General features: G+C 50.7%; 1 protein-coding gene across 8 annotated transcripts in view; it reads left to right on the top strand.

The window, feature by feature from the left end:
- The window catches only part of CADM1 (cell adhesion molecule 1), a 141771-nt gene extending 122658 nt beyond the window's left edge, over positions 1–19113 (top strand). For 2 of the 8 annotated variants that reach the window (XM_054291362.1, XM_054291361.1), the window contains 5 exons: positions 2979–3011; positions 8154–8207; positions 10309–10392; positions 16617–16748; positions 16941–19113. In XM_054291362.1, coding sequence (XP_054147337.1) covers positions 2979–3011; positions 8154–8207; positions 10309–10392; positions 16617–16748; positions 16941–17059 — 422 coding nt within the window. In that variant the 3' untranslated portion in view covers positions 17060–19113. The remainder of the gene's footprint in view (positions 1–2978; positions 3012–8153; positions 8208–10308; positions 10393–16616; positions 16749–16940) is intronic. The other 6 variants (XM_054291366.1, XM_054291364.1, XM_054291368.1 and 3 more) reach the window with 3 other exon arrangements.
- The last annotated feature ends 4423 nt before the right edge of the window (positions 19114–23536 follow it).

The following is a 23536-nucleotide window of genomic DNA, read 5'->3' as shown; positions in this document are numbered from 1 at the left end:
TGGATTGTGTGAGCAGCAGCATTGCAGGGCTGGGGTGTCCCTTCCCGGGTGTCCATTCCTGGGTATCCATTTCCAGGTGTCCCTTCCCAGGTGTCCCTTCCCGGGTGTCCCTTCCTGGGATGTCCATTCCCAGGTCTCCATTCCTGGGGTGTCCCTTCCTGGGTATCCATTTCCAGGTGTCCCTTCCCAGGTGTCCCTTCCCAGGTGTCCCTTCCTGGGTGTCCATTCCCATGTGTCCATTCCCAGGTGTCCCTTCTCTAGGTGTCCCTTCCCAGGTGTCCCTTCCCAGGTCTCCCTTCCTGGGTGTCCATTCCCAGGTGTCTATTCCCAGGTGTCCCTTCTGGGTGTCCCTTCCTGGGATGTCCATTCCCAGGTCTCCATTCCTGGGGTGTCCCTTCCTGGGTATCCATTTCCAGGTGTCCCTTCCTGGGTGTCCCTTCCCAGGTCTCCATTCCCAGGTCTCCATTCCTGGGGTGTCCCTTCCTGGGTATCCATTTCCAGGTGTCCCTTCCCAGGTCTCCATTCCCAGGTGTCCATTCCTGGGGTGCCCCTTCCCAGGTGTCCCTTCCCAGGTGTCCCTTCCTGGGTGTCCATTCCCAGGTGTCTATTCCCAGGTGTCCCTTCTGGGTGTCCCTGCCCGGGTGTCCCTTCCCAGGTGTCCCTTCCTGGGTGTCCATTCCTGGGTGTCCCTTCCCATGTGTCCATTCCCAGGTGTCCCTTCTCCAGGTGTCCCTTCCCATGTGTCTATTCCCAGGTGTCCCTTCTGGGTGTCCCTTCCCGGGTGTCCCTTCCCAGGTGAGGAGCGGCAGTGGCGGGCTGGGACACACCTGGATTTACAGGAATGCCCTGATTTGGTCCCAAAGCAGCAGTGACAGCTTTCTCTCCTCTGCCACGTGATGATGCACAAACACACCAGCGTCAGCGCGTTCCTGTCTCTGGCAGGGGTCGCTCCCTGCAGAGCCCCGGTGTGTGCTGTCCCCCTTCCCACAGAGGACTGGGGCTGGGCAGGACTCCCCAAAAGCTCACTAAACTTTAACCGGTCTGTGTTTCCTACTGCAACCATCCAAACCATTTGCTAATCATAACTTTGTCATTCCAGCTGCAGCCAACATGTTGTTTGACGTGGATATTTGTTCGCACTTACAACCGCTTGAGAACTTTATTTTGTGTAACCTGTCGGTCTCTGTCCCCGGACGGGGAAGCGAGATGCACTGTCCAGTTTGCACTGTTTCTTGACTAATAATCTCTTCCAGCACATCAATACAAGTTTGCTTCCAGCAGATTCTCTATTTATTGTAAAAGCTGACATAACTTTTTTTATTTCAGGAAGACAGTAAATTGAGACTATTTATAGATGCCAAGATGCTATCTCAGGAATTAATACTCAGTTTTACAACCCCTTCTAAACAATGGCTTTCCCCCCACTTCCACCACCATTTCCCCTTCCACCATTTGCTTGGTTAAAACAAATGGGGGTTGCTACCCAAAACCAAAGCAAAGCCCTGCTCTTGGTCTCCTCGTGGCTTTGGAAGGTTTCCCCTGCAGCCCCCAGGGCTCCCACAGGAGAACAAGGGCTGGCCTCCTTGAGGGTGCCTTAGATTTGGTTGCCAAGATGAGAACAGCCTACATTGGCAGTGGAAACGGGCTAATGATGGCTTGATAATCTGTTATGCAAATCTCGGTGCAGTTTGTTAAACTGTGCAGGGTTTATTTGTTTTGCTTCCATAATTAAAGCATGTAGACCTTGTATCTGTAAGTATTATGTATTCCTTGTATGATTCTTGTCTTTGCTGCTGCTTCAGGAATTCAGCCCTGGGCTGTCCTCAGCTAAATTGCCAAGACACAGGTCCTGTTGTTTCCACTGCTGCTCTGCCAGCACAGGGCCCTGTCCCTGGGTCCTGTGCCAGCATGTCACGGGGAAAGGCCGCTGTGAATTGTCTGTTGTGCTGCAAAACCCAAGCTCCAGGCTGCTGTGCAGGCCACAGGTGCAGCGCTGCTCACCCACGGTGTTACCCACCCAAACACTGCCCGCCCCAGCCAGGCAGGGCTTGGTCTGGGGTTTATTTCAGTTCTGGGGAGCCAGCCCCCTCCAGCCACTGGCCCCGGCCACACAGTGCCTCCAGCTGCAAAGCAAACGGCCTCCAGCAGCTGAATTAGCCAGTAAATTGGGCAATGTGGTTACATTTGGTTTAGAACTGTTGGTGGAATACCTGTCAGTAAAAGCCTTCAGATTTGGTCAGTCTTTTAAAACTGCCTGTAGCAAACTCCTGGAGGAGACAAGGCCTCTCTCCATTGGCAAGGCAGTGCTCCCCAGGAAATTTCCAGTGAGATGTTGTCCATATGGAGTAGAGTCAGCTTCAGACTAACCCGCAAAAAAAAATCCAGGATATTTTAATTACCCATAGCTGTTCAACCAGCTACCTGCGGCAGCAGAGGGACTGGTAATGTTTGTCCACTGTTGCCAGAGCTAAAACACCTTTTATGCTGATAAAAACGGCTCATCGTGCAGGTGGTGGCTGGGAGGCTGGAGGAGAGGCAGGAGCAGACTGTCCCTGGCCAGGGGCGCTCAGTGCGGCAGTGTTTGAGTGTGTAACAGCGACGTGCCGAGCCTCAGCTCCTCATCCTGCTCTGGAGCTTCTGTTTTGTCCCCACCAACCAACCCGTTGGTGTCGGTGTTCTCACCTGTCTCCTGTTCCCCCGACTTTGCAACCACCAGTAATTGTTCTGGCAAGGACCTGGAAAAAGAGAAAAATTTACTGTTTTCCTCAGGCTCATAGCTTTTGAACTGGAGGCATGTCTTCTAAACAGTGCAACTCACTTCAAATGCTTTTTGCCTTTCATTTTATTATTGCTTGTCACGCAATGTTCTTTGAAAGCTTGCTCATATATTATCTGTTCCATTTTTTCCATTTTCCCTTTTTTTGCATGCTGTTCCTCCTGTTTCTTCCCTTCCTCCAATCCTCTGTTCCCGTGTGTAGACACAACGGCGACGACAGAACCAGCAGTTCACGGTTGGTATCACATTCCTGTTTATCTTATTTCTCAGCGCTGCTGAGTGGCAAGACAAGCCTGGGAAGGGGAGGCCAAAAAGGGAACTGGAGTCTTCAAGGGAAAACTGTGTTCCAGGTGGACTCATCTCATAAATACAACATGGGTTCTAAGGCTGGAAAGTCTGTCTGCTCTTGTCATTTCTGCTGTGAGCTCCCCAGCTGATCATCCTGGTGCCAGGCACGCACAAGCCCCATGGAAGTGGCATCCAGGTCCAAGCAATGCCAATTGGTTCTCCAGCCGTTGACTGAGAGAATCACTTCATACATGAAAAAGAAATTAATTTTTTTCTTTCTTTAGGGTTTTTGTTTGGTGGGGATTTTTTTGGGTGTTTGTTTTTTTTTTTTTAGATTTTTGAGCATTTTCCTTGTATTTTCAGTTAGTTTTTAAGACAGATTATCCAGCGGGTCTGCTGGCACAGGGCAGCACTGGGATTCTGGGATGCTCCACAGAGGAGCGCTCGCCTCCAAGGTCGGCAGGGAAGTTTGCGTTATTACACTGCAGAAGGAGATGGGGAAAACAAATAGCAACACTTTCCTCTCAGCATAGCAGTCTAGCAAAGTAACCCTTCTCGTCTGCTCGAGGCAGTCTAGCTAACAGCTTGACAGCTTCCTGAGCTTCCTCCATTCCCCGGCGAGCCTACGTACGCTGCAGGCTGGAAGTTGAGCATCCCGTTTTTTTGGCACAAGCTTACTTTTCAGCTGAAGAACCAAAACCTCTGACAATTTTTAATTACAGCTAATCCATGTTGGACTTTGTTGTTCTAGTTTCTTTTAACTCTGATAAATTGACTGATTTTTTACTAACCCGTTCTCCTGCCTGCTCCCCTCGAGGCGATGCTTGGGCGAGGTCAGAGGCAGGACTGAGTGAAGCAATCATTCCGTAGCAATGTGCCATATCAAATGGAGGAGCTTACACTTTCATCCCAAATAACTTACCTACCTGGGTGCATTTTCCCACTTGGCATAAAGATCAGAAATCTTGGGGCACACTTGTGTTTTGTCTGTGTGTCAATCCCCCTGTGTGTGTTAGATGTCAAGAGCCATCGTTGCTGATTTTGTAGCTACATGTTTGTGGCTAGATGTTGATCCCTAAATTTGAAAAAGATCAGGTAGCCCCACTGATGGCACAACTCCCAGCCTCATTTCTGGGTGTTGTTTCTGCATCAGGAAAGGCTCAGTGCAGGGATGTATTAGACTCTGCAGTGAGGACAAGCTGGGCAGGTGCTCACTGGCAAACCCTTGCCCCATTTTCAAAGCAATTCCTGATGTCTTTCCTTATTTTTCTTTTGTCTGAGGCAGCCATAAAAAGCCTGTTCTTAACTCGGGGGCTTCCCCCCTTCATGGGGAGGATCAGTGCCAGGGAGGTGGCCAGCTGAAATGACAACCTATCCCAGTCAAACGAGCTGCCACAAACTTTCCTGCCTTAAAACCAGCCAGTTTGTTCCGAATTCCCCCGTGCTTGCCCTTGTGGGGTGCTTTTCCCATGAAGACTCTGGTTTTCTTTCCAAGCTTGTGTTGCTGGAGTGTGTATGGAGTATACCAGGTGTTTCTGTATGTTGGCCATTTGTTCTTTCTGATGTCCGATGGGAGTGAGCATGTCTGTGAATGACTAGAAATGCATGGGCATGAATACAGCCAAATGGATTTTCTCCAAAAACGATTTAAAATGAATTGGGGGAAGAAAAAAGAAAATCAACCAACCAAAAAAAAAAAGAAAAACAACAAAAAAACAAAACCAAAAACCAACCCAAAAAAGAGCTTGCTAGCAAAGAAAATGGAATGTAAGGAGCCAGCATAATGCTTCAATCGGGGAAAGAGGGTTTTGAGCCATTGAAAGTTTTGGAGTGTATCCTAGAGGACTGGGGGGAAGGAGTCCTCTGTGTGTGTGCATGTCCCAGCAGTAGCCAAGGCCCTGCCATTCCCATTTCCTCACGGAATGGAGTTGCAGCGATGCATGAGTGACCTAACGCACGAACGTTGTTAACCCTTCTGTTGAAAAATGAGAGCTTAACTGTGAATTTTCTGATGCACTTTCTCCTTTCTCTGCACTGTTCATTGCCAGAGCTCCAATAACAGCATGGTCATGGCCGGCAGGAAGGCTTGTGCTTCCGCTGCACCCCACGAGCTGGGGCTGCCCAGCCTCAGCCCTCCTCCCTCCCGTGTGCCCCGTGGGGTCAGGGTGCCCGTGGGGCTGGAATCACAGCTCCCACTGTTTGAGCTGGAGTACAGGCAGAGCTCGGTGGAGCCGGGAGTGTGACAGCCCGGAGTGTCTGCACCGCTCACTCTGGGCAGAAAGCGCTTTTTCTGCCGTGCCCTTTCAGTTTTCCTCCCTGCCCCTCTCCCCACCAAAATCAACATGCCAGTTTTTAATGCCCTGGCCCGTGTTAGCCCTCAGTGGCCAGGGAGCTCAGCCCTCACAAGGTTCTGGCCTTTGGGGAGCCCCTCAGGCGAGATGCCCAGCTCATGTTTGCCCCCTGTACAAGCAGGACATCTCCAAGCAGCCATGACCTTAAACACACTGACCTTGTGTCCATTTTTTTCCAAATTCTGCCCTTCCCCTGTTGTAAGCAGAGAGCTCTAAATGCTCAGAGTGATTCCCCAGGATGTGGGTGCTGCCCACACAGGGCTTTGTGCTTGAGGCCCTGTCCATCCATCTGTCTGCCCAGCAATGGGGGGCTCAGGGCTGCTCCCCCTTCCCCTGCCAAGGCAAGAACCAGGCAGTGGTTCAGCACAGGCAGAATTTCTGCTCATTCCTGTGGAAAGATAGGGTTTTGAGCCATTTGGAAAAGCCTCCTCTGAAGCTGGCAAAGCAGGAAGCCTGGAGTGAAGGTTAAAATAAGGAAAACACCCTGGTCACAAATGAAGAGTGATAAGAAAATACTTGGCCCATAATGCAGCAGGTAAATTATTTTACAGGCTGGAAATCCTTCCCTGAAGGCCTGTGTGGGTTTTTAATTGTGGCCCTAGCAGGTTTGGTACAAGAATAGGTAGCACTATTGTGTTACACTCTTGTCCTTTTTCTGATAGCCCTCAGTCCCTGAAAATGCTTGGCTGAAGCCAAAGCCAGGCTGCACCAGGGCACCAGCCCCTCGTACATCCCGCCAGGTGCCGCAGCAAAGGGCTTTCTGCACTGCCATCACCAAGCAGCTCTGCCAGTCCCACTGCCTCCTTCCCTCTTGGAAATGCCCTACTTAAAAGTGCAGCTAATAGTGAATCCGCTCCTCAGTCTGTTTTACAGCTCCCATCCTCGGGGCGGTGAATAAAACATCACAGCGCTGCCTGCGCGCTGCGGCTCTGCGCAGCGCCGCATGAAACGGAATCCCTAATTGCTTATTTAGGGCCTGAGATGGGAGAGAAATTGGCTTTTCCCAAAGAACTGGGTGTAGCGTGGGAGCCCACAGGAACCTAAACGTACCCGGGGTGCCTGGTGCTTGTGTGAGCACCTTGTGTGATGCACTCACCGAGCCGGCTCTGCCTGCCGGGGATTTATCATTCCCAGGGAAATGGAGCAGAGCGAAAAGTTCCCTTTCATTTCTCTGACAGCGGTAGTGGCAGGCTTTGAGTTCATCCCCTCAGAAGTGAAAAGAAGGGGCTTTAGTAGCCAGTATGAAAGTTTAATGAGAAAAATCAAGAAGTAATTTACCACCTATTTAAATGCCTCACAACAGGTTTTAACACCGGCCGGTGGCATTTGTGAGTGTCCCAGGTGCAGGGAGAAGCGAAATTGTGGAATTGTTGCAAATTTTATTCTGAAAAGGATTTTTTTTTCCTTCATAAAAAATGCAACATTGCCCTTTTTCATCAGTGAGAAAATGTAGTTCCTTGAAAAGGAACTCTCTACAGAATCAATTTTGGAGAGAGAAAAGTTGAAGGGCTCCTCTGCCAAGTGCAGCTTTGCATGGTCAATGGTTCTGTGAGTCAACCGTTGTATTTATAGATCATTTATAGGAAAAAACCTCCTGAAAATCTGAAAAGGACTCCCTGAAACCCAAGAGTGGCACACAAGCCTATTTCCTGCTATTAATCTAAATGGCTTCCCACTTCAGGAGGTAATACCAACGTAGCTTCCTGATGATTTGATGCATTTAAAAACTAATCACTGAAAATAAGTTTCATTTTTAAAGGGCAGTGTATATATAAAAATACACATATTGCTGCTTTGCAGTGGGGCCAAGTCTGCACATTGACCATACTGCACTCACAGCTTGGCTATTTAACAGAGGCAGCTCTGGTAGCAGTCTGAGCTGATGATCCCAGGTTCCCCAGGGATCTCTTCATGGGAATTTTTTTCCTTTGCTCATGCATTTGCTTTTAGTGGCCAGCAGCGAGAGTGAGTCCTGCAAGTGGCAGCCCACAGGGTAACATTTCCCCACCCCACATTTCAGTGAGTCTGCGTGGCTCCTGGCTCCGGTTTGCCCTGGCACTGGCGCTGAGATGTCCACCCCTGGAGATGCTCTGCCTGCAGAGCCCCAAACCAAGCAGCACTAACGCCCTCACAGACAGTGCTGCCTGCCTGTGGTGGCAATGGCCACGTGCCTCCCTGGTTGCTTTGTAGCTTTGAGGACAGATGCTTTTCCCATAAATCCATCACATTTGGGCAAATGAAAAAAAGCCAGTTTGTCCCATATTTTGGCAGAGGACACCGCCCACAGCCTGCAAACAGGCCATGACATGCAGTGCGCAATATTCATATTCTGTCATTGGTAAATGTCCTGACTTGCCACCATGACCAAAACTAATTGGATTGGTTGCAAAATTGGAGGCAAGTTTTCCATTGCTCTCTGTACGCAGGACTGAAATCGGCCTGGACTAAATTGGGAAATTGTCCCCGAAGGCAGAGTGTGGGGCTCTGCATGCTGTTATGAGTGGTCTCAATACCACGTTCCGTGTGCCAACAGTGTAGAGCGAGGAGCATTTCTGTCTGTAATGAAGGCCACGATTGCACTGGTGTCACACGATGGCTCTGCCCGCACCGGCAGACAGTGGCAAGTGACTGACGCATTCTCTTTTTCCCCCTCAAGAAATTCATCCTCAGTTCTTAAGTGTGTTGTTTTTTGTCGCTTGAGAAACGCAGAGAAAAACGAGTCTGTTTTTACTTGTAAGGCTTTACTCAGTTGCCCAATTCGGCCGAGGAGCTGGACTATGGGGATCTCTCAGGTAAGGGCTAGTCTGTAGGTAACCCGCTGCTCTCCTTCGCTAGACACTGGTTCCACTCTGGTTTCTGCATCTTGGCCATGTTGCATTGTGCAGTCGCTATGGCGCAGCCATTCCCCCCACGCTCTTGCAGCTTGGAAGCGCGCTCCTTTCTGTTGGGGTTCTCCTCCTTTTTTTATTTTATTTTTTTATTTTGGCACCCATTTCTGTGTGGCATCCTCGGGGCAGGAGGTGCAGGGCACCAAGGCCAACCCTTGTGGTTCCCTCCCGGCTGGGATTTTTTGAACATTGAATTGGAGACCGGTTGAGTTGAGTCTTTGTTTGTAAAACACTTGACTCTGCCGTGTTGTGTGAAACCCTCCTTAAAACAGGTGGCCAGCACTAACCCTTGGCTGCTCGGGGATTCCTCATCATTCCAGCATCAGATTGGCAGTAAAAAGGAGGTTGTTTCATCAGTGAGGCCAAGCCAAGTAAATGGTTCAAGCCTCTTTTTATCCACACTGGTCTGAAAGGGGCATCAATGCATCCTCATGGCTGCTCCTTGCCAATTAGTGCTGATTGGGATTAAAGCGTAACAGCATCTTCAGTGGATGCAGTTGGGTGCATTCAGAGCAGAGCCTCTACCAGTGGTACAAACCTAAATCTTTGTTTTTCATGTTTTCTTATAGAAATGCACCTATATTATTTTTTTTGCCCCCCCTTGCAGAGCGTCCCTGCAGACTCCTGGTACCTGCTGGGCTCTGTGGCTGCTCCAGCACAGGGTGCACAGTCCTGGCCAAAGGGCAGGAGCAGCCACTTGTCCCCCTGGGAGGAGCCCAGCCCAGGGGCTTGGAGCCCAGTGCTGTTCCTCTCAGGGGTTCAGCATGGAGCAAAAAAATACTCCAAAAAACCCTGAGTCCTCATCTTACTCCATCAAATGGTTCCCTTCACCCAAGCAAATCAGGATTGTCTCATCCCAAAAGCCACTACAGGTGTGCTGTGGCCAAGAGGTCAGAAATGATGGATTCATTCTGGATGTTTTCTAACACTGAGCAATGCTAACAATTATTATTGCAGGCCTGGGACAGATCCCATAGGTAAGATGCACCAGGGCTGTGGTGAACATCCCTGAGTGGATGGGGAAAATTGTTTTGTTAAAGTTCTTTTACTTTTAAAGTTCTATTTTTTAAGGAAAAATACACTTTTTGGTGAATGAAGAGAAGAACCTGAAATAATTCCTCAAGGGAATTTCCCAGAATGGGTGTTTGCTCCCCAGCCTGTGCTGCTCAGAGGGGCTCACACCTTTCCCGGAGCACACAGCTCAGTGTAGTCCTTTTTCTGAGTCTGGAATGGAAACCAAAAATTCCCCCCCCCTCTACAGAACGCAGCTCGGGCAGAGCCACTGCCCACAATGAGCACCTATCATGTGCTGCCAAGCAGCCTTTCTGGAGCATCTGGTTTGGCTGCTGGTTTTTTCCCTGAGAATTTCAAAATTTTGCTTGTTGCTCTTTGGGTTACTCCTGCTGCCCAAAGGGTGATGATCATTCCTGGTCAGCATCATACTGGGTCAGGTGTGGGGGAGGCACTAGAGAGAGCCCCAGGCCCTTCTCTGCTGCAGACAGAGTGGTCTCTGCCCCATGGCTTCAGAGACTGAAACCAGGTCATGTTTTTGGCCCAGGGTCAGCACATGGGGGCTCTCAGATGGGTGGTCCAGGTGAGTGCTGGAGTTGAGCTCTCTGTTGGGAACGCTGCCCTTTGCTCCAGCTGGAGCAGGTGCTGGGAGCCCTGGGCACCATCCTGGGGATGCAGGGCATGGCCCACCCCCCTGGGGTACCCTGGGCACCACCCTGGGGATGCAGGGCATGGCCCACCCCCCTGGGGTACCCTGGGCACCACCCTGAGGGATGCAGGTGGTCCCACCCCCATGGGTGACCCTGGGCACCACCCTGAGGGATGCAGGTGGTCCCACCCCCATGGGTGACCCTGGGCACCACCCTGAGGGATGCAGGGCACCGGGAGCCCTGGGTACCACCCTGGGGGATGCAGGTGGTCCCACCCCCACGGGGACCCTGGTGTGGCGGGCGGGGGCTGCTGCCGTGTTTGCTCAGTGTGCTGTTCCTTCCAGGTACATCTGTCCCACCCACAGCTTCAGCCGAGGCTCTGCCGACTGAGCAATTAAATAATGCATCCCTTGCCTTCCGCCCTTCAGGTAGCCTGAGTCCAGAGCCCTCCTCGCTCCTGGGCTGAGCTCTGTGTGTCCGTGCCTCTCTCTCGCAGTCCTCCTCTTGTTCCTCACGTCCTGAGCCCTTAGGGTGCAGAGAGGGCTGGCCTGGCACCTCTCGGTTCCTCACTCCAGCCTGGCACAGACTGGCAGGCAGGGTTCCTGCAGCACTGGGCACTGAGGGGGCAAACCTGAGCCTGTGTGTGTGTGTTGTGCACACCTGTGCGTGCAGGTGCACACACACACAGACACTGCCGTGGGCTCCGGGCACGGCGCTCCAGGGACCCCTCCCCACACTCCCCAGGCTCTCCTGGCTCTGCTCCAGAGCACCAGCACCTCCTGTGAGCCAGGGCATGGCTCCCTGACCAAAAACCACCAGCCTGCCTTTGCAGAGGGGATGCTGGTGGAGCGATGGCATCGGCTGCACACGGGGCTCCCTTCTCCAGAGAGGAGTCTGGAAGCAGCCGTGCAGCTCTGAGCTCTGCCATGGTGAGCACATTTATTCAAACAAAGCGCGTTATTTTTTATGAAGCGATCTTGAAATGGGTCGCTGAAGGGAAGCTTATTGATTGAAGAAGGATGAACTCCTCAAATTTCTCTGGTTTAAATTAGACCAAATTCAATTACGATACGACAGGCAGGTTAACGCTGCTCTTTAACGGCCCCTCAATAAATTCGAGGAGGGGTAGCCTGCTCTGTGCCATGCTGTGGGAATGAATAACATTATTGCTCATCCTGTCATGGGCAGGCAGTGATTTCTGTCCTCCCATGTCGTGGCTAAGTGCTTTATAGTGCTCACAGAGTAACGGCAGCCTGCTCTTCCACCAGCACCCCCTGCCAAGTCCAACCTCTAGTGCTGCTCCATCATTTCAAAAACTTCATTCCACAAAAGAATTGACCCCAGATTCATTTGGGAGGTGTCAGTGCAGTCCTGATGTTTCCTACCTCCAGGGAAAAGGAATAATTGGCTCACCAGGTTTTCAGGAGTGTTCAATGACTTAAGGCTATTAAACACCCAAATGGTGACCTGTAGGATCTTCAGGCATACTGATGGGATAATCATTTAACAAACGAAACTGTAATCAGATTTACAAGAGATCACTTGTTTAGGAATTCTTCAAAGCTGTTGGCATAGGTTTCCTTTCCCCTGCCGCGATGCAGATGTTACCTGCACATCTGGGAAGCTCAGGAGCTTCAGTGGGGTTGGTATCTATGAGCTTGCTCCTGCCCACAAGTTCAGCCCACACTGCTCAATGTCAGGAGCTTGACCTTAATTTTCACCCAGAAATAGAAGGTAAATTTTTGTGCAAGTGCAGCAGTAAATCCTGATGTGCCAAAAATAATGTCTTAACTGCATTTTCATAAAAATCTCCCTCTGTTCTCTGCTTTTACAGCAGAAATGCACATAGAGGAAGGTCCGGGCTGTACAGAGATACCCCAGATGTTGCGGTTGGGCTAAGGTGAAGCTGGAGGGAGGTGAGGAGGAAGGACAGGAGTCAGGAGCCCCCCACAGCTGGGGTTCCACATCCCAGCAGGACAGGCTGCGTGTCCCAGTGCTGCCTTTGCTCCACACTGTGGCACTGAGCAGAGGAGAGCCGTAACCGGCTGGGGAGCGTGCAGAGCAGGGCAGGAGCTGCTGGCAGCAGCAGTGTCAGTGTCAGCAGCGGTGCCCTGGAGAGGTGGGGCCGGCTCCTCCGGCTGCAGGAGGCCCCTGGGAGGAAGGAGCCGCTGCCTCCAGGTGCTCGAGGATGCTGGTGTGTGCTCCTGGCACCAAGGTGAGCCCAGAGCCGCCGCCTGAGCCTCGCGGGACGCGCTGCTGAGAGCGAGGGGAGCGCTGAAGGTAAACCTGCACTGGTTTGACCCAAATCGGTCTGAGGCTGTTAGTGTGGGTAGAAAGGAGATTTAAAATACAGGCAGCCCGGGCCAACCCAGTCTTGCTTTTACTCTCGGGATGCTGCTGCTGACGGAAAGAGTGGAATATTCATAGATACATCTATATTTAAAGCCTCATTAAAGTGGAATTGAGTGGAACCTATTCATTGAGAAGTTGGGAGCAGAGAAGTCTTCCCTGTGCTAAACCTCAGTGTAAGCACTGACCCAGACTGTCAGAGTGCTGCTCTTACCATCACCAACATTTTTCTTGAGAGCCCACAGAAAGCTGATTTTAGCACTTACATTGGCAGAAATGTTAGAAACCTGGAGATCATTAGAACATTCGCTTTCTAAGAGTTCCCCCAAAGCCCCCATAGCTGAGAGCCTGCAGGTGTGAATCACAGATGATGATTATCGATACTTAGATGGACAATCCCAAGCTCAGCATCTGCTCCGTACTGCTCCTAACCTCTGGAATTAGTTCCTTAGTTCTGTGATGAGTAGGAAGCAGTCCCAAACCCCTTTCTCTCCTGTCTGTGTGCTGTTTGCTGAGCCGCACTTTTTGTTTAAAGGAAAACTTCAAGGTTGCCATTCCAGCGGTGTAATCACTATTTTGTTGATTACATGAGCAGTTGGTAAAAATAATCAGCAAAAATAAATTTCAAGCTGCCCAAGTCTCTTGCTGGCCACCCTAGAAGAGGCTCTGGAGCACTGCTGCTGCTGTACAGGGATCTGCACCATGGGCACACGGGCCCAGTACTGCATCCCCTGAAACCCTGGTGTCCCCTGTTGTGGGGTGCAGCAGTGCCAGTCCCCTGGGGAAGCAGCACAGCACTTGGAAAGACAAATTGATTTTTTTTTCCTGCATGAGTTCAGCTCTGGCAAGTGGATTGTACCATTACCTCTGCAGTTTTCCTTTAAGGTGCTTTGGTGCCAAGCAAAGCATCAACCCAAAAACGGTTCAGCCAAGGTGCACCGTAGCTGCAGAGTAGCCCTGAGGGGGCATGTTGTTGACAACATGCTGTGATGTCTGTTCCTTCCCTGCGCTTCCCTCCTTCTTTCTGCCCCACCCACAAAAATTCACAAGCAAACCCAAAACAAAAGCCTCATGGGCAAATTCCTGATGATTCGCTGGAGAGGCCAGGATTCAGCTTGCTCCAATATATATTAACATCCTAATGGGAAAGCTCTGCATGTATACATTTACTGCGCCCTGACAAGAGGGAATTAAATGTCAGAAGGATTTGTAGCATCTGTAATTGAATTGGTGCTGAGAAAAGCAAATCTTGAGGAAGAATAACATATTAGGATTAGCAAATAATGTGGCATTTTGTCAGTTCCTGCCATCTCAACTGTTCCCTCTTCAGCAATAAAGTTGTGATTTCTGGTTTAATCAGAGATAGGAGGCAGGAATAGCTTGGGTGAATTGGAGACAGCATTTAAAGCAGATTCCGGTTGTTAAGGTCAAGTCTCTCGTTGGCTTTGGGCAATTATTCCTTGTTCCATAGACCTGACACTTTGTTAATTACCGAAGAAATAGCGAGGGACAGGAGGATGTGGAGGGGCTGTTGCTGTGCTGGTGGCACACAGACAGGTTTGCTGGGAGCAGTGTGGGAATCACTGGCTGTGGGTTTGGGCTTTGCTGTGCCTGCAGGCAGAGCTCCTGGTGCTGGGTCATGCTCCAGAGCATGCAGGGTTTGATGAGGGGCTGGAGGCAAGGAGAGGAGATGCTGCAGCAGGAATGTTTTAGGCTGTGTGTGAGCTTGAAGATGTATTTAGCCACGTGTATAACAGCGTGAACTTGGGGCTGGCACCTCGCAGGGGCCTTTCTTGAGAGGAACAATTGAGAAAAATGGCCCTGCATGTCTCAGCAGAGGAACTGACACTTAACAAACTCTGCTGAGCAAGCCTGGCAAGGCTGTAGGCCAAAGTCCCTTCTCAGGGGAGCGCTCGCTCCCTGCTCTTGGCACGATGTCAGGCAAAGGAAGACAGGAGGGATGTGTCAGGCACGGGGCTCTGGCACAGCCCCATCCCTGCAGCACCGGGTCGGTGGGACAGCGCGGAGGCTGCCGCCGCCAGCACGAACACGCGGCTTCGTCTTTCCAGAACCTTAATTTATGGTGATGAAGAAAAAATGCCTCTTGATGCAAAATCCTGCTGGAAGCACATTACAGAGCCGTAACTCAGCATGTTTATGCCCCTCAGCTGTTCCAGATGTCAACAAGGCACTCATCGCCCAGGCTGGGATGCTGCTGGCTGCTCCGAATGCACCCGAGCGGAACTGGGCGAAAGTTTCTGAAAAAATAAGAAAAGAATGGAGTGAAGCATGCCTGAAGCAGCTGCTCCAGCAGATGAGCCAGTTGAGTTGCTTTGCAGAGAGCCGGTTCATGGATCAGCCAAGCTGGAGTGGCAGAGGGAAGGCTGTGTCGGAGTGGGGGCTCCCAGGATGCCCAGTGCGACTGGTTTTCCCCGGCTGCCACCCTGGGCAAGCAGCAGGTCCTGTCCCTGGGCACGGGATCAGCTCAGCACCCCATGGGTGTCCATGGGCACCTTTCCCTGAGCATGGAGGGATGTTCAGCTGCTTGCCTCACTGCAGATGCTGGGAAGTGATCACAGCATGATCTGCTCCCACTGGAGATGAGGCAGAAGGTCCTCCTTTGCTGTGCTTTTGGTTTGCAGGAGAATAATCTTTTTTGGCTGCAGTTTTTACCTTATCAGCCAAGCTGCTGGAAGCGTCTCCACAGCGTCTCTCACCACGCCCCAGCTCATCCCAGCATCTCTCTGCCCACACTGGGGCTTCTGCTCTCAGAGGTTACTCGAAAGGGGCTTTTTTTCTTAAATTGTTTTAATTAAAAGGCGCTTCATGGTGCTCTTGGTCCCCAGTTATTTACTTGGGTCCTTCAGTCCTTAATCTTGGAGCAGAATTGGAAATATCGATAGAAAGCGTAAATCCCAGCTGCTGCTCGAAAGCTTTGTATCAGGTCTCAGCTCAAAAGAGCCCCATTACCTTTAGCTGTCACGGATCTGTACGCTTGATCGATAAACTTCAAATATTATTAGAGGTGGAGGCTTCAGAGATTTGCTCTGTTCTTTGGAGGGAGACGGAGATAAATCTTTCTTAAAAATTGACTTGCATTTGCTCTCTCAGTCGTCCTGGCAAAACGCATTTCTCCGAGGTGTCCAGGCAGGCGCAGGCAGGGCAGATTTATGGGCCATGTGCTTCTTGTAGTGAAAGATTTAAATGGTAAATCCTTCACATATGACTTCACAAATCATGTAAAGTTAAAAGATTTTTACCATTTCTGTTGCTGCTGTGCTTAAATTGTAAGGTATGGCCAGTAAATCATTTTAATAGAGGTGTCGCGCTTGACTCGCTAAAAAAAAGAGACAATGGTTTAGCTTCTATTCCAAAATGTTAATGTATTAATCAGTGGGAGAATAATTGTTTTTTACTGCGTTATAAATCTCAGTTGCCATTAGGATTGCAGCGAGGGTTGATGTAGCTGCGTTCTAAATTAAAATTGTTTACACTGCTATACATTCATTTTACATGGCCATAGCTCATCCGGGGTTCATTCCGGAGCTGTTCCTCCGCCACATCAGTCATCCCTCTCCCAGGTGACGGCGTCCCGAGGGAGAGGCGCTTCTGAAAGGAAACTAATTGTGTGGTGAGGAGTTAAATAAACGCAGTAAAGCAGTCGGAGGCTCTGTACAGTTACTGCTTACTGTCGGCCCCGGACTGGGTGTTAGCTTTTGGGTCAGGAGTGCGGTGTCCTTATCGGTTGCATTGGACAGTACAGATGGAGGTTCATGGTGGAACCCAGTTCAGTCGCGGCAGAGGATGTTTGTAAACACGTTTTCCATCTGGGTGGGTGGGGTTTTGGGCAAGGAGTGTTTTGGGCAGTTGAAATGTTTTCAACAGGGCACTCGTTAATGACATTTCTCAGAGCTGACGATTAATGTTCCCGTATGGTACTGCTCTTCTCCATGCCCCATCCACCAAGAAGGCTGGGGAGCACTATAGGGAAATTTCCCAAAATAGATTCCCACCAACAACTCCATGTGCCCTTCCTCCCCTCTCCCAGCTGTCTCCCACGTGCGTAGTCATAGTGCTGCTGCTTTTAGCGGAAAACACCTCGCGAGTCGAGCCGCCAGATCAGTTCGGCTCGGGACAAAGCTCCTCTGCCCGAACTCATCTGTCTAGTTAGCTCCGTGCTTCACCCCTGCTCCTCTGGAGAGCCCGAGGGCAGCTCTCCCCATCTTGAGAGCAGCTGCAGCCAGAGCCTGCCGAGAGCATTGCAGTGAGTCCCCAGTTCTTATTCCTCTTCTGATCTCAACAGATTCCCGCGCAGGTGAGGACGGCGCCATACGCAGCGTGGACCATGCCGTGGTTGGTGGCGTCGTGGCCGTCGTCGTCTTTGCAATGCTTTGCCTGCTCATCATTTTAGGGCGATATTTTGCCAGACATAAAGGTAAGACGGAGAGCAAAGCTGGAGGATGAAAGGCCAGGCTCGTGTGGCCCCTCAGTCGTGGTGTTGTCATGTCTGGCGGGACACACGCCCCACTTTCTCTGCCAGCAGCACTTTCTGTTTCCTTTGTCAGTCGCTCCCTCAGCACCACACCGAGGCCCCCAAGGAGTCACGCAGCCTCCACTTCCCTTGCAGGTACATATTTCACTCACGAAGCCAAAGGAGCAGATGATGCGGCCGACGCAGACACAGCCATCATCAACGCAGAGGGGGGACAAAACAACTCCGAGGAAAAGAAAGAGTACTTCATCTAGAGCAGCCTTGGTTCCCATGAGGTGTCCAACCGTGGACGGTTACTACTGGCCCTATTTAAACGCTACAAAGACAAAGTGATCTTGGAAGTTGCAACCAGCTTGTGTCTTTTTTTTTTTTAAGGAAAAAAAAAGCAAATGGGTGGAGAGCGGTGAGGCCGGGAAGGTCTGGGATTTGCTGTGTAAAAATATTCCTCGTAAAGTACACTCTGCTGTTTGACACCTCAGTTCGTTTGGGTTTTCTTTTTTTGGCCAAGTCCAGCTTGGATTTAGTTTAGTGAAGTCATTTGCAGAAGATTCTGTGCCTTGTTTAATTTCTGTTCGTTCGGGTCGGGGGGAGGCTGGGAAGAAGAGGGGCTTCTGTGCGTTAGTTCCCTTCGGGTTTCTGTGGCTCTTCGTTTCCCCTTTCCTGTTTCTGGAGTTGCCAGCTGGGACCCCGTGGATAGGTGCGTTTCTCTGAAGGTGTTTCCCCTTTTTTCTCTTCACCAGTTTCCGTTCAGAACTCGAGCTCATCGAAGGAGAACCAGCACATTTTAGATGCGTAGTTTGCAGTTCAGTGTGCCCATGTCCCGTTCCCCCGTTGCCGTCAGGGCTCGGATGACACCCCCAAGCCCCCTTTTGTGGCTGTTTCAGGTGCTTTCGATGGTGCAGCTGGGAGATGGGCTGGAGCTCGGCAGAGGCGCCGCTCGGCCGTGGGGGTGCGGGAGCAGGGTCCCTGCTGGGCAGGCAGAGCCCTCCCGGGTGCGGGGGCTTCTCCTCATCCTCTCCCGCTTGGCGGCCGTGGAGGCAGCAGGTAAAGCCCCTCTGACGTGTGAGCCCAGACCTGGAGAGCGGCTGGATGAACAAAACTGCCTTTTTTTTCTACCTGCTGAGTAAAACGCGGGAATTCGTGTTGAAACGAGCGTGCTAATGACCACTAAAGCCATAGGTGCACAGGAGACTCTGGCTCAATTGGGATTGTAAGCGACAGGTAGCAAACTGCAGCGGGAAGACGGTATAAAGTTATATATGCCGACTTTTTTTTGGTGAGTAATCATGGTTTTCGAGCGATACTTTTTTATTGTGTTTATGTGGCAAATGTATCTGATTTATTTAAGGAAAGCATTAATCTTAGTGTCAGGTTTGGGGATTTTTTTACGGGTTTTGGGGCGGGGGGGGGGGCCATTTCCGTGCGTTTGTTTTTTAATTGCTGTTTTTTGGCAGAACCATTACAATGTGGGATTCCTTTGGGAACGGGGCGGCCTGGGGCACCAAGCAGGCCCGTTTTCCCCGGCAGTATTCCGTCTTTCCCCTCTGTCACGGGCGGAACCTCGCGAAGCAAACACCCCTTTTTTCCGAGCAGCTTTTGCCGAGCGCAGCTCTTGTCTGAGCCCTCAGCACCATTGCCAAACCCCATCGCGGTGAGAAGCAGCCAGGCTGGAGCCGGGGGCTCCGCGGCACGGGACGGGCATCCTGGCCTTGAGCAGCCCATATTTGTTTGGAAGTGTACCGTAGTGCAGTGTTACCGATGTAACTTTGACTTACAATGTTGACATGTCTCAGGTTCATGTGTTTGATTGGTGTTTTCCGTCTCAGGTAGATTGCAAAATTTCGGCCCCACGCATTGGAAAAATAGAAAAAAAAAAAAAACACACATAAAAACAGGAGAAAAAACAGGAAATTATTAATTTTAGTTGTATATCGGTTTATGTATTTTTTCTTCAGTATACAGTGCACTGTTGAAATGTATTGTTGAGTATTACTTTGTACAGCTTTAGATCATTAGGACTTTGAAGCGTGAAGAAAGAACAACCTTGTTTAAAGGAGGATCACAAATGAAGAACGCAGAACTGATGATAGACAACCTTGTTCTTTATTTACCCGGCCTTTTTATTTTTTCCCCTTAGGCCAGTTCTGTTTTAAGGTGTCCATGGAAGATGTTACAGTGTAAGAAAATACATATCCATCTGTTCCCATTCACATTTTGTATTGGTTCATGTGTCCCATTTTTACAAAGGAAAAGAAGTACTATAAAATATCTGTCTTCTTAATAAAAAAAAGTTAATGTTACAAAACTAGACCTTGTTTTGCGCTCTTTATCCCAGCTGTTACAGAGTCCACTATCTGAGCTCCACCAGCAACATGGGCAGGAGGAGCTGGGGCTGAGCAGGTCACGCTCAGCACTAGGACAAAAGGAGTTAAACCTGATGTATTGAACCTGCATATAATGCAGAGCAGATTTCATAAGTTTCTTGTTTATAATTGCTAAACTATTTTCTTTGCGGAGCAGTGCCTTGGAGGAAGTTGATCTGACACTGATATTCCAACTTTCCCAAGCTGCAGTAGGTCAGTACACAAGTTCTTTACAGCAGACAAATATTTAAATCCTCCCTTGTAAGGTAAGGTGAGGTTAAGGTTAAGGTAAGGTAAGGTAAATAAGATAAGGTAATCCTCCCTTGAAATACGTGACCTCCTTCAGCCCATTGTTGTCTCCCATTCAGTCCTGGCACTGCCAGATGTCCTGGCGTCTGTCTGTGAACTCCTGGCATTTCCAGGTTGTGGCTCCGGGTTCTGTTTGCCCCCGGACACGGGGATCTGCCGGAAGGATCCGTCCGGCTCCGCTCAGCCTCGGGCAGCAGCAGCAGCAGCACCCACTCTCCTCCTCTCCTCCTGCTGCCTCCCCTCCACCACAGCCCCCCAAATCAGGCTGCGAGGCAGCTGCGGCACTGAAATTAGAATCATTAATCTTTTATGTTTTGCACAAAGGATGAGGAGGAAGACAATTGCTTTTTGAGGAGGTCACACCGAGAACAGCCGTGCAGAATGAGCGCGCTTGGCCCCAGAGGGGCTGCGGGGACCCGGGGGTGTGTGCCAGACCAGGGCCACTGTCCAGCTCCTGAGCACTAGAGGCATCTCGTGGTTATGTCACAAATAAGGTTTTTCTGAGCGAAATTGTGACACAGGGAAAAACCATAGGACAGAGCCAAAAATGCAGCTCATTCTTTTCTTACCTGAAATGAGCAGAGCAGCTTTAATGGTTTCCATGGCTATTGCAATTATTTCAGTGCAGAAGAGGTTTGTGGCTGATGCCAGCTCACGATGGTTTTCTCCTCGAGCCAGCACTAATTGTGTCTCACACTTGTGGTGTGTGTAATTTATCCTCTCAGGGGTCCACGTCTTTCAGGGTTTTAAGGTTATTTAGTGGTGCTTTTCTTCCCATTGAACCTAAACACTCTGCTCCTTTGCTTTTCTGGCCCTGCACAGACATTACAAATAGGTGGCGGAAAACTGTACCTGTAGCATGCAGGATCAGGGACCTGGTGAAACCCTTTGCATTAACTTCTCAGACACTGAGATACAAAGAACTTGGATGGGGAAAGCTGGAGAGAGTAACAATTGAGCAGCAAGATTTAGTGACCCCTGTATCTTGTGTCCAACTGCGGAAACACGCTCCCCATCCCTGACCCCACAGCTGCTGAGCCTGGTCCATTACACAGAGCTGAGAACACTGCCGGGGTTTTATGAAAATGAAGAAAATCATCATTACTTCAAATAAAAATGTAATCTTTGCCCTGAATTTCACATTTTCACAAGTTGCAGAAGTCATTTGGTCCTAATTGCAAAATTATTTTATTAGGTCAGTAATACAGTTCTTAATTTTCTTCCCTTTTTAACCAAATACAGGGAGGAATTGTTTTAACTGGGTATCTGAGTCTGACCTGTGTAATTACAGCCTGTTCTGCTAGGCTGAAGTTGCTGAAAACCTTATGCCACATAAAGTAATTAGCCATAAATGACACTTAAACTCCCATCAGGTGAGGCATACCTGGATCCTGGGCTGGGTGATTGAAATACACGGGAGCAGGGACGAGGCGTGAGCTGGCAGCATCGATCCGTGCTGGGCAGTCAGTTCTCATCAGAGGGTCCTGACAAGGGGCTAATAGCTTTTTCTGAAGATCCAATCCCATTTTCTAGGCAGCGGCTGGTGCTGTGCCACCTGGGATAACACCTGCTCCAGGTGGCATCGATCGGGCAGGGGCACGTGTGACACCACCAGCTTCATCTGGTTGTGTCATTTCAGTGAAGGGAGAACCTGAATTCCATCTAAACCCAACACCTGGCTTAAAAATTTACATCTGAATTAGTGTAACCAGGAAAATAATTTCAGTCCACTGACCACTAAGGGTTTAAACTGGGCTTGTCCTGTTTGCAGAGTGAGCTGTGATCCCTGCAGCACTTCGAGGTCTCTCCTGGAAACCTGTGCTCAGGTGAGCAGGGCAGGGGCTGGGCAGGGAAAGGCAGGGCAGGGGATTCTGCAGAGCTCTGCACACCCTGCAGCTGGGCTGCAAGCTGAGCAGCTCCTTGGTCTGTTTCGCTTAAATAAACAGGCTTTGTGTAAACAAACAGGTTTCAGGAAGAAAAATAAGCTTTAGCCAAACTAACAAACACTATGTGAATAAATAAACTTTAGTTGAATAAGCAAACTTGAGCGCAGTAAAGAGCTTGAGTTAAATAAGCAAACTCTGTTGAGGTCCAGCTGTGCCAGCAGGATGAGAGCTCAGCGATGCTGCCCGGCACAGGCTCCCCTGAGAGCTGCTGTGCCCGGGGACACCCTCAGTGCTCTCGGGGTGTCTCCCTGTCCCGGGCCGGGTCAGTTCCTGACAGACCGATGGGTGCCTCACACCTCGGTGCCTGCACAGCTCTCCATCTCTTTTCCCTGTCAGCCCGGGCTGCGCTGCACCAGTATCAGCTCTAACCCTGTGTGTGCCTCCGCCTGTCTGCCCACAGCCTGCTCTCCTGCAGCAGTTCTTATCCTGTTCTGCAGGATAGCAGCAGCCCTGTAAGTCACAGACCTGGAGAGATGTGGGCAGCATAGGAATAATGCCTGCAGATGGAACAGGGATGCAGAATGTAGATAGGAGAGGGTAGGGAGGGATGCCACTCAACGCTCCCTCAGCTCTGCAATCCAAGGTGAGCAGGGCTTGGGCACTGGGCAGCCTGAGTGGGGTTTGGGGGGACACCCTGCACCCCAGAAGGTGAGAAAATGGAGCCTTTGGAAGAGTGAAGGGATTCAGCAGCCCTGGGATGTCTTGATTCTGTCTTAAGACGCAGCTGTGAGCCAGACCCACATCTGCCTCCTGACACACTCCCTGTGGTGGCTGGCAGAGTTGCTCTAGGCTGTTCTATGTCCTGTCCCCAGAAAAACCCTGGAAATCCTATTTTCCTGCTCTGTGTCCCAGCAGTACCAGTGCTGACCCAAGTCTTCAGGTGCTAGCTCTCAGCATCCTTTGGGGTGAGTGGGATGCCCTCCTCTTCCTCACCAAGCTGCCCCAAAGTGGGAATCCCTCTCTGCAGTGGCACCTGTGCAGTGGGGGGTGCTTGGTGCCGTGTCACACCTGGGCTGCTGAGCCCTGCAGTGCCCCAGGTTAAGCACCTGCGGGAGCAGCCCCATTCCTGCGGGAACAGCCCCATTCCTCCCGAGGTTCCTGCAGGGTTCCTGCAGCAGACAGGTGAGCGGGGCTGGCAGCACCTCACCTGTCGGAGCGCACCCAGAGCAGAGCAGGGAGATGTGAGGGCTGCCAGGAGTAAAGGGAATATTTGATCAGACGCCCTCCTGCGTGCTCTGTTCTGGCTCCCAGCCTCCCTCGGGGACGGCACCTCGCTGCCTCCCAGCACCTCAACTGCGACAGGTTGGCAGCAGCTCCTCACAATGGGGCCTGCCCGGGAATCTCAATGAGATGGAGAGGGAATCTTCAGCCTGTGACTCTTTTCCATGTGCTTTTCTGCACCCTGCACCTTTGTTCCCTTCTCTGTTCCAGCTCCTCTCCACAGTTTCCATGCCCACAGTCAGCTTTCTGTTCTCTCTACCTGGTGCCTGTGTCTGTTCCAGCATGGGAGGTGCTGCCCCGTGCCCTGCAGTGGGGCACAGTTTGCTCAGACCCTGTCCTTCCTCAGACATGCCCCTAATGCTCTGGGCATTCACGTTTCTTCCACATAACCTGCTGCAAGCCAGGGGCACACATTTCCCAGAGCATTCTGCAGTGGTGACTGGGACCTGCTGTGGCTCCTTCCCACACCCAGCAGCCTGCAGCCCTTCCCTGCAGCCCTGAGCATTCCTTCCTCACTGCTCCTGTCCACAGTCAGCCCCATTATCCCTGGTAATTGTCCCTTCTCCGGGTAATGCTGCTGAGCAGGGACAGGGAGCGTGGCAGTGTTTTTCTGTGACTAAGAAAAGGTGTGTGCATGGCCTTGATTGCAAATGAAAAATTAAGGCCCCGTGTCTCGCATTCATTCCTACTTGATTACACACCAGTACATAAACAAATCTTCACCCAGTTGCCTGAGGGGTGTCAATGATCCACCTTTGCTTCGCCCGCCTCTCCTCCAGCAAATCTATAACGCATTTAATCTTTGCCACTCACTCTCCTCAGTTTTTAAATGCCTAATTTGCTGCCAGGAGCGGCTCCAGTTCTCCCTGTGCTGCCGCCTTCGCTGCCTGGT

The sequence above is a fragment of the Melozone crissalis genome, unplaced genomic scaffold, assembly GCF_028551555.1.
Source record: "Melozone crissalis strain CALT ecotype California unplaced genomic scaffold, PUWL_Pcris_2 ptg000092l_1, whole genome shotgun sequence".
In the NCBI taxonomy this organism is placed as follows: Eukaryota; Metazoa; Chordata; class Aves; order Passeriformes; family Passerellidae; genus Melozone; species Melozone crissalis.
Note: the sequence above shows the minus strand (reverse complement) of the source record. Positions and strands in the feature narration are given on the sequence as shown.